Source organism: Bison bison, unplaced genomic scaffold (genome assembly GCF_000754665.1).
Source record: "Bison bison bison isolate TAMUID 2011002044 unplaced genomic scaffold, Bison_UMD1.0 scf7180017864134, whole genome shotgun sequence".
In the NCBI taxonomy this organism is placed as follows: domain Eukaryota; kingdom Metazoa; phylum Chordata; class Mammalia; order Artiodactyla; family Bovidae; genus Bison; species Bison bison.
In genome coordinates this window covers 7511743-7522180 of record NW_011494706.1, presented here as the reverse complement: position 1 = coordinate 7522180, position 10438 = coordinate 7511743, and the positions used below count along the sequence as shown (strand labels likewise).

Below are 10438 nucleotides of genomic sequence, written 5' to 3'. Positions count from 1 at the left end.
TTTTTTCCATGATCCAGCGGATGTTGGCAATTTGATCTCTGGTTCCTCTGCCTTTTCTAAAACCAGCTTGAACATCAGGAAGTTCACGGTTCACATATTGCTGAAGCCTGGCTTGGAGAATTTTGAGCATTACTTTACTAGTGTGTGAGATGAGTGCAGTTGTGCGGTAGTTTGAGCATTCTTTGGCATTGCCTTTGCCTATTTTGAAATTTATATCAGTCTCATATTTGTCATCGAAAAGCTGAAGAATTTAAATATCTTAAAATATTTTAGATAAAATAGGTGTAGTAAGGCCGCAAATTAAATATATTCCTTATGTTTAGACATAGGATTAATTGAAGATTATTTTTAGAGAATTTATTGCTATTACTTCATTTAAATAAATAGAACCCCGTTGAAAGCTTAGTTACTATCACATATATACATATTTATATATATAAATCCTGAGACTCTACTCCCTAAGAAATAGTTTCAAAAGCTTAAATAACATGAATAGTCTAAAGTCAATGTTAATCCTATCTCCTGACACCAGTAATATGACTTCTAATAGGAACTGATGAGCTTCAAGTTAAAAATACACTTACGGTAGGGCTTCCCCTGTGGCTCAGCGGTAAGAAATCTGCCTGCCAGTACAGGGAACGCAGGTTTGATACCTGATCCAGGAAGATCCCACGTGCCTCAGAGCAGCTAAGCCTGTGTGCTCTGGAAACTGGGAGCACGGTGACTGAAGCCCCTGAGCCTAGAGACCGTGCTCTGCAACAAGAGAAACCACAGCAATGAGAAACCTGAGCACCACACCCAGAGAAAAGGGCTGCACAGCAACAGAGACCCAGCACAGCCAAAATAAATAAAAATACATTTATGGTAGAGCAGAGAAGCAAAAAACAGAGTAAAAATCACCCTGGAATCTCCTAAATCCTAAAATAAATGACTGTTAACACCCAGGAAATATGTCTTCAGACCTTTTCGTTGTGTATATGTACATAAGTTTATATTTTTTATAAAGATGGATCCTGGTAAATATTTCATGACCTTTTTTTTCACTTGGAGATTTAAATATTTTATTTTGTTTTCTTGCAATACACATGTAGCAAGGATTTGGTCTGTTTTTAAAGACAAAACCATGATCCAGATTGGCCTTTGGACTTCCCCCTTCTGTTATAATGAAGTTCCTAGGGACTTCTGTGGAGGAGGGCTGAACAAAGCCAGCAGGCGTTGCTGATTATTGTAATCGGAATCACCAGTACTTTGGCTGTCAGAAACTTGGAATTTTTTTGTGTGAGCTATCGAAATTCTTAATGAACAGATACAAGTTCCTATTTATGGTATTAAGGGAACTTTTTTTGTTTATTTCAAGTCTTATATCCAGTAATGAATTCTGTTAAACTTTTATCATCCTTATATGTTCATAGTTCTGAAATCTTGAGGATTTAGCACTATGAGGAAAATCTACATATTCATCTATTTATATAAATTGCTAACTTCACAGGCTGTAATCATTCCACATTTGCTTTGTAGTAATCTCCTAAGTAACACGTCTGTTATTGTCAACAGAATATTTATAAACGAAGTACCAGTTGCTGGATCATATTCTAAATACTAACATTTTTTCATGTAGAACCCTTCGACTATAATATGCAGCAGAAGCAGTCTCAAATGCTAGAGGTGCAGGTGGAGCTCGGCAGCGTGAAAGACAGAGCAACAGAGCTGCAGGAGCAACTGAGCTCTGAGAAAATGGTGGTTTCCGAACTGAAAAGTGAGCTTGCACGGACTAAACTCGAACTAGAAGCAACACTGAAGGCCCAGCATAAGCACCTCAAGGAATTAGAGGCATTCAGGTGTGCCACACTGCTTGACTGTAAACCTGTATTAGTGAAAAGTGAAGTCGCTCAGTCGTGTCCAACTCTCTGCGACCCCATGGACTATAGCCGACTAGGCTCCTCTGTCCGTGGGATTTCCCAGGCAAGAGTACCGGAGTGGGTTGCCATTTCCTTCTCCAGGGGATCTTCCCAACCCCGGGATCGAACCCAGGTCTCCTGCATTGCAGGCAGATGCTTTACCATCTGAGCCACGAGGGAAGCCATTAAAGTGAAGGACTTCATTATTACTGAAGGACTTGGAATAATTTTGTCACAGACACTGTGCAGATCTTACAAAAATATGACATTATATATGATGTTTAAATAACATGAAGCTGTTATTTATACAAAAAACTACAGCGGAAAGGAAACACTAAAGATTTTTCTAAATGATAAACTGAGGATTAGGTATTGGCATATTCTCTCCATGGCTTCAGTTCTGTTTGAGACTGTTGTTGGTTGTTGTATAAGACACATAAATTTGTTGTATAAGATACATAAATTTGACCTTCATTTTACCATCAAGTAATGTGAAATGATATTTATGATCTCAATGGAATTCATGGTCTAGTTAGGTAAAATATGCAAAATTTTAGAAAGATAATGCTTTTAAAAAGGATAAATTTGTTGATGTAAATACTGTGATATTCTGCTTGCCACGGGCACATTATAAGTATAGTCATTATTTTGAACATTTTCACACACACACACAAATGATTATTACGTTCAGTAAAAGTTAATGGAAATCCTTATTCTATTCCAAACATTAAATTGTTTACGATGGTAAATAATAATTAATAGTTGTATTACTAGAAACAGTTAATTGGAAGTGAACCACAGTGAAAAATCTTGAATCTTGATATGGTATATATTTTTCTATTAGTTTATAATGTGGAGAAGGCAATGGCACCCCACTCCAGTACCCTTGCCTGGAAAATCCCATGGGCGGAGGGGCCTGGTGGGCATAGTCCACAGGGCCGCACAGAATCCGACACGACCGAGCGACTTCACTTCACTTACAGTATGCCACCACGTTTCCGTGGATGCTGTTCTCTCTCTCTCAATAGATACTTGGTCAGAGTAGTTTTATGACAGTTCATTTGTCTCTGATTTAGGTTGGAAGTTAAAGATAAAACAGAGGAAGTTCATTTGCTTAATGACACGTTAGCCAGTGAACAGAAGAAATCCAGAGAGCTCCAGTGGGCTTTAGAGAAAGAGAAAGCCAAGCAGGGACGCAGTGAAGAACGGGACAAAGAAGAACTTGAGGTACTGTTTTCTTTATCTTTAAATGTCTGTGGAAGAATCCGCAGTGATAGAAGAGAAACGTTCCTCTTCCTGCGGTGTCTGCCTTACACTCTTCATCAGGTGGAATAAATTGTTCACTATGTGTTGAATATTCTTACAGTGTTATCTAAAGTATTAGTAGAAATTGCTAATGGTATGATCCTTTTTTTCTTCTGCATGCAAGGATGCATAGAGACTCTTCTGCTACAGCATGTGTTTTAGGAATTTGAATTCGCGTATATACAATTTGATAAACACGGCAGTTGTATCTTTTTAGCCCAGAAGTGGTTTCAGTTCCTGTTTCTCCTAGGAAAGGAGAGCAGTGGTGCTTTTCTGGTAGCAAGAGCCCTTGCTACTGTATGTTATGAAAACTTACAGTGAGGCCCTTGATGCTGGGCTCACTCCCAGAGAGGCACACCCCAGCCTCGCACAGCTCACAGCAGGTCATACTACATGCAGTGCCATTTGCAGAGTTCTCCTTGAGCCCTTCTGTCTGTGTAAGCCCAGTACTTGCTAGCTCTGTGCTAAAAAAAACTATGCAGCCAGAATTGCTCTGTGCGCAGTGACTCAGTTAAACTGTTCACGAGCCCATCGGCTATAGCCTGCCAGGCTCATCTGTCTGTGTGATTTCCCTGGGAAGAATACTGGAGTGCGTTGCCATTTCCTACTCCAGGGATCTTCTGACCCAGGAATCAGACCCACGTCTCTTGTGTCTCCTGCATTGGCAGGCAGATCCTTTACCACTAGCGCCACCTGGGAAGCCCAACCAGAATTTCTACCCTGCTACATTTGGGTTTTGTTTTTTTTCCTAAGGTCCACCATGGTAGCCACTAGGCATTGTGAGCTTTCTGCCTAGCAAAGACATGTTATTTCTTCAGTTATCAATATTTTTTATCATCACAGATGTTTATAGATTTTGAGTAGTTTGTCCCCCTGCCTTCTCCATAAGCCCAATTATTTTAAGTTATGTAGTAATATATGGGAAAATTCAAGGAGTTTCAGGAACTCCCATCACATTATATGATAAATACTTTTATTTTTAAAGATTATTAATCTGCTGAATATTCCTTAAGTAGATATGATTAATGTTGGGAGAGAAAGTGTTATTTAGCTTAACTCTCTTTTGCTGATATTCTTTGATGAACATCAACTGGCTGCCCAAATAATTTTACACTCTAACTACTGAAAATATAAGTTAGCAAAATGGTCATCAGTTCTTTTACCAAATACTACCAACTTAGTATTAATAAAAGCACAATGGGCACAATTGTATACTTATGAATTATTTTTGCCAATATTAACATGAACAAATTCTCAAATTCAACTTTCTCCTACAAGGATCTGAAGTTTTCACTTGAGGGTCAGAAACAAAGAAATATCCAACTGAGTCAACTTTTGGAACAACAGAAACAGCAACTGAATGAATCACATCAGAAGATAGAATCACAAAGAGCGCTGCACGAGGCCCAGCTAGCTGAAGAACGAGGCCGCAACCTGGAGCTCCAGGTACTTCTTGAATCTGAGAAGGTTCGGATTCGGGAAATGACTAGTACCCTGGATCAGGAGCGGGAGTTACACGCACAGCTGCAGAGCAGCGATGATAGTGGGCAGCCCCGGCCATCCTTACCCTCAGAGGACCTCCTTAAAGAGCTTCAAAAACAGCTAGAGGAGAAACACAGTCGTATCGTAGAACTGTTAAATGAGACTGAGAAATATAAACTGGATTCTTTGCAAACAAGACAGCAAATGGAAAAGGATAGGCAGGTTCACAGAAAGACACTGCAGACAGAACAGGAGGCCAACACAGAGGGACAAAAGAAAATGCACGAGCTTCAGTCCAAGGTGGAAGATCTTCAGCGCCAGCTGGAAGAGAAAAGGCAGCAAGTTTATAAGCTAGACCTGGAAGGAAAACGACTGCAAGGAATTATGCAGGAATTCCAGAAGCAAGAACTAGAACGAGAAGAAGAACGAGAAAGTAGAAGAATTCTGTATCAGAATCTTAATGAGGTAAATTGACATTTTGTTTTAAAATATCTTTTAGAAGAATATTGCAGTCCTGTGATCATATAATTTTGATACTGGATTAAATGATGTACAATCATTTAAAAATCTATAGAAGTTTATTTGGAATATAAACAGTAATTGTGTTCTCTTAAGAAAGAATGTGATGTGCTATTTGTGGTACAATTTTCGTTTTTCTTTTTCTGTCCAAAATTTCTAGCCAACCGCTTGGAGTTTAACCAATGATCGAACCAGAAATTGGGTTCTTCAGCAGAAAATGGGAGAGACAAAGGAATCAAGCTATCCTAAAATGATCGAAATGAACGGAGGAGGAACTGGCTATCATCATGAATTGGAAATAATCAGACAAAAACTTCAGTGTGTGGCTTCAAAACTACAACATCTAGCCCAGAAAGCCTCCAACAGGTTAGAATTTTCTGCCTAACTTTTAGAAATGGCATTCTTAGGCAGGCTGGGCAGTCTGTCCCTCAGTAGTAGCTAGAGAAGTTTTAAAGTTAATGCATGTTTACATTAGAAGGTTATCTTTAACAGAACTTATAGACCTGAAAACAGTCCTCCTAACACCCTGACTCAGGCAAAGAGAACAGTTAATGTAAAGGAGGAAAAGGAGGTGAAGCGGCGTCACCTGACCTGTAATGTTTGTGTTAGTAACACTGCTGCTTGAGTTGATGCGTTTTGACTTTTTGCCCTTTTTTTCTTTTTTGAAGACTACAGTTTGAAACAGCAGATGATGAAGATTTTGTTTGGGTTCAGGAAAATATTGACAGAATTATTTTACAACTACAAAAATTAACTGGCCAGCCAGGAGAAGAGGTAAGACTTTTTAAAAACACTTTTTAAAGTATCGAGAGCAAAGCTATAGAAATTACATGAATCATTTGATACTGGCACTGCATTTTCTAAAAAAGTTTTATCGTTTCATTTATTTAAAGTATTAGTAATGTTTGCCTTACCCCAACAGAAAATAGTGAAAGTTTGAGGGGAAGCAATATTATCGTTATTGAAAAATTTTGCTGGCCTCTTACTTACATTATGAAGAGCTTCTCGCAGCAGGAGTCTGCCTTTACCCACACCGCTCGGTGAGACCGCGCTCGTGATGCTGCCACTGTGCTCAGTTCACTCATGTGGCAAATCTGTTCAGTCCCTGTAGTTCTTGGCTTTTTTATAACATTTGATACTTTTGACCTCTTCCATTTAAAATACCCTCTTTCCTTACCTTTTGTGTGAATATTCTCTCATTTCTTCCATTTCTTTTGTCATTCACCTTCAAGAGTTCCTCTTCTTCCTATGCTCGTCCATTGTTTTCCTCTTACTGTGAAAGCTCATTCATTCCCTAAGCCTGAATTCTCAGTAGACTTAATTATTGAACAAATACTTATATTGGGCACCTAGTACGTGCCAGGTACTGTACTGGGTTCTGAGGCTACGATCCTGCCCTTATGTGGCTTATCTTCTTGTGGACTGTGGTTCTAGTCTAGACCTTTGTCCTGGGTTCCAGGTTGATATTTTCAGTTATTTATGCAACACCGTTCCTTAGGGAAACATACCCGTGGTGACATCTTTAGGAACCTCACAGGCATAGACCAGACTGAGCATCGTCTTCCTTTCTTCCTTCTGGCCCTGATCCCGCATTTCTGGTCATGGTATCGCCCAGTGTACAATTGAAAGTCAGCACAGATCACTTTCCTTTGCTCTTACGTGCACCCCCTGGCAGTCACTAGGGTCTGTGCCTTCTGGCTCGTAAATGTCTGTCCCTGTGCCTTCGGTCATTGCCTGCATTCAGGCCTTCAGCATTCCTCACCTAGACTGTGGGCAATAACTTCCTGATGTCGCAGCTTGGCGCCACAATCTTTCTTCTCTAATATACTTTACTTTGCAGAGTACTGTCGAAGGACTCTTTGTCACACATAAATTTGTTTATGGCATGCTCCAGCCTCAAGCCTTTCATTGCTCTTCACTACTACATTTAGGTCTGTCATCTGTATAATGAAAGCAGGCTTTACGGTTAGCCTTAATAAGCATGTCTGTAACTTCTTAAAGGTAACATACTCACTCAAGCCTTGTATCTTTGTACTTGCTGTTGTAATCACTTAATATGCCCTTCTTTCCTCCCTGGTGAAGTCCTGGTTATTACTTAAGACTCAGCACAAGCCATGGTTCTTCATGAAGTCTGTTGTTCTCAGTGAGTTCACATTTTATATGCATTATTCATAAACATTTGTGCTCGTATGACCTTACGCTGTTTTGTCTTTTAGCCTACCTTAATGTCCCCAGGTACTTCTTGTGGCTCATTAACTGAAAGACTACTAAGACAAAACACTGAGCTGACGGGACATATCAGCCAACTGACTGAAGAAAAGAATGATTTAAGAAACATGATTATGAAGCTGGAGGAGCAAATCAGGTGGCATCGACAGGCAGGAACTGGCAGAGATTACGTACGTCTGTTTTTATCATGGCTGCATACTTAGCATCTGATGTGTAGTAGCATCATTAGAAAATTGGATGGGAACCATAGTAGCTGTTTATTTATTGATTGATTGGGAATCTTTTCTGCCAGATTCTGGGTTTTGTATGTTCAGAATGTCTAATCCATACCCAGCCTTGCACATGAGAAAACTGAGGTCAGTAGTCAAACCAAGACACATTGATCTTCAAAGCCGAGTAACTCCCTACCTGTGGGCCAGTTGCAGACACATGTGAAGAAGTGTTCAAATGTGTGTTCTGCCTGTTCTTCTCGATAATTTATCACTCGTTGTGTTCACAACTCAAGTGAAAATGCTATTAAATTGTGGATTTCAGTCTTAATAAACTACTTCGGGAGTTTATTTACATTTTTCCCTTTTAAAAACTATAAAATAACTAAACTGTCAGCTCTGTTACCATCAGTATGAAGACAGGAAAGACCTGTAAGACTGGCTTTGTGGTCAGACACACGGTAACACATCCACACAGCTTCTGCAGAGACCCGCTTCCCTGTGTACATGCTGGCTTCCCCCCCTTTTCCAGTGCACTGCTTTTGGAACAGGCTCAGCATTTGGACCCAGATGGTCCATTTTGAAAGTCTACCCCCAAAAAACAATGGAAAGAATTCCCTGGCAGTCCAGTGGTTAGGCCTCAGTGCTTTCACTGCCATGGCCCAGGTTCAGTGCCTGGTCAGGAAACTTAAGATCTCTCAAGCCCTATAGCGCAGCCAAAACAAAAGACTATCAACTTTTTTAGTTGAATGCTCTACTAATCTAAACTAACTAATCTAAACATGGGTCCGGGCTTTCATAGGGACTTTTAGTTGTAAAGTTAATCTCCTCAACAAGGCCATAAACTTAAAAGTTAATGTTGTCCTATTAGTCGCTCTGTCAAGTTCAACTCTTTGCCACCCCTTGGACTATAGCCCTCCAAGCTCCTCTGTCCATGGGATTCTCCAGGCAAAAATACTGCAGTTGCCATTCCTGTCTCAGGGGATCTTCCTGACTCAGGGATTGAACCCAGATCTCCAGCATTGCAGGCATATTCTTTACCATCCGAGCCTCCTAATGTCAGTTGAGATTGGCTTTGAACTTCTCCATCTGAGGTTGGAAAGCTGAATACTACTCTATATCTCCCATAGGGATACATTTAATAAGTTAAATTCAGACTTTTCTTCAGAGACTTGTTCTTTAAAATCACATAAGTAGGCTCTGGCCTCTGCAGTCTTCTAGGTTTTCACTCAGTGGTGGCCCCAACATTGAAGCCATCATCACCTCAGAAAAAGAAGTCTGGAACAGAGAAAAACTGGCTCTCCAGAAATCCTTGAAGAGGGCAGAAGCTGAAGTGTACAAACTCAAAGCCGAGCTGAGGAACGAAGCTCTACTTCAGAATCTGAGCCCTGATTCCGAGCATGCTGCTATAAAGGTAGGAGACATCCTCCAGCTAACATACAACAGAGTCGGTCCTCTGCTCTTGCCTTATTTCATCTCTCACTAACCCTAATGGTCAGACTAAAGAATTTGAGGTCACACTGAGGTGGTTTCTCCGGGTGTCTCAGTCTGTCATGAATGAGGTCTCTAGCTAGTCACAAAAAAACTGTGGTAAAGTATGCCAGGATTGGGACCAGGTTAAGCTCACAGAGGTCACAGAAGCAGCCCCCTGGGCTCATGGTCCCCATTCCTACAGTCTCATCCCTAATAAACCAACAGAAAGTTAGCTTTTCAATTCCGTATAGAAGCTCTGCTACTGTCAATATTAGAGGATCATGCTCTGTAATGGTAAGCCCTCTAAATAGCGTCTCTTATGACTTATAATGAATACTGTATTAATAGTACAACTACCTTAAGCAGTTAACTTAAAATCCAAAAAAAGAAAACGTTTGTAATATTTATTCCAACTGTGGCATGAACGTAAGTTTATGACTCTTAAAGAGAGAGAAAGTATTAACATTGAAAAAGTTAAATGTGATGATAATAATAAAAGTAGCTCTGTACTATTATACACTATACTGTAAAAGCTTTATACTATTTTTGGCTAAGACAAAAATATTTGCGTTAACTATGATTAATAGGAGCTAAAATTCATTGACTAAATGGAAGTGGAAGTATCAAGGTCTAGCTTTACTTTCCACTTTGCTGGTAAAATAGAAAACAGCGATGAGGTACCAGCCGTTCTACTCCTGCTACTAAAAATAAAGTCTAGATTATCTTCCCCTGCAGAAGGGTTTGAATAATGTCTTTCTGTTTTTCTTCCCTTTAAACAGAGAATTTATGGCAAATACCTGAGGGCAGAAAGCTTTCGGAAAGCTCTCATTTATCAGAAGAAATACCTGCTCCTGTTACTGGGTGGGTTCCAGGAGTGTGAGGAGGCCACCCTGGCCCTGCTGGCCCGCATGGGGGGACAGCCGGCCTTCACAGACCTGGAGGTGATCACCAACCGACCAAAGGGCTTCACCAGGTTTCGGTCAGCCGTCAGAGTGTCCATGGCGATTTCCAGGTGAGGTACTCGAAAGAAAAGGCATTGAGTAGAATGCATTCTGAGAAACTGAGTTATTTTTAGTCCTCTCTCTCTGCTCTGCCTCCTGCACCCCGTAGTCATCCAGTAGGAGTCACTTGACGTCACTGAAACACGCCTCCCTCTGTGCAGGTTTTCATCCTCTAGTCAGGGAGGGGAACTTCACATCATACCGGACAGACCCTACGGAAAGGGCCCTCCCAGAGGCAGCCAGCCAGTGACTCAGCTGGAATATCTGGTCTGGGTGGTCCCTCTCTCTTTTTTTTTTTTAATCTAAATAAGCCCATGAACTA

General features: G+C 40.5%; 1 protein-coding gene across 1 annotated transcript in view; it reads left to right on the top strand.

Moving 5' to 3' along the window:
- AKAP9 (A kinase (PRKA) anchor protein 9) overlaps positions 1–10438 on the top strand; it is a 153800-nt gene that overhangs the window by 137687 nt on the left and 5675 nt on the right. Inside the window, exons 41-48 of the mRNA XM_010839819.1 lie at positions 1619–1838; positions 2975–3125; positions 4482–5150; positions 5365–5570; positions 5873–5978; positions 7421–7603; positions 8856–9056; positions 9895–10127. Coding sequence (XP_010838121.1) covers positions 1619–1838; positions 2975–3125; positions 4482–5150; positions 5365–5570; positions 5873–5978; positions 7421–7603; positions 8856–9056; positions 9895–10127 — 1969 coding nt within the window. The remainder of the gene's footprint in view (positions 1–1618; positions 1839–2974; positions 3126–4481; positions 5151–5364; positions 5571–5872; positions 5979–7420; positions 7604–8855; positions 9057–9894; positions 10128–10438) is intronic.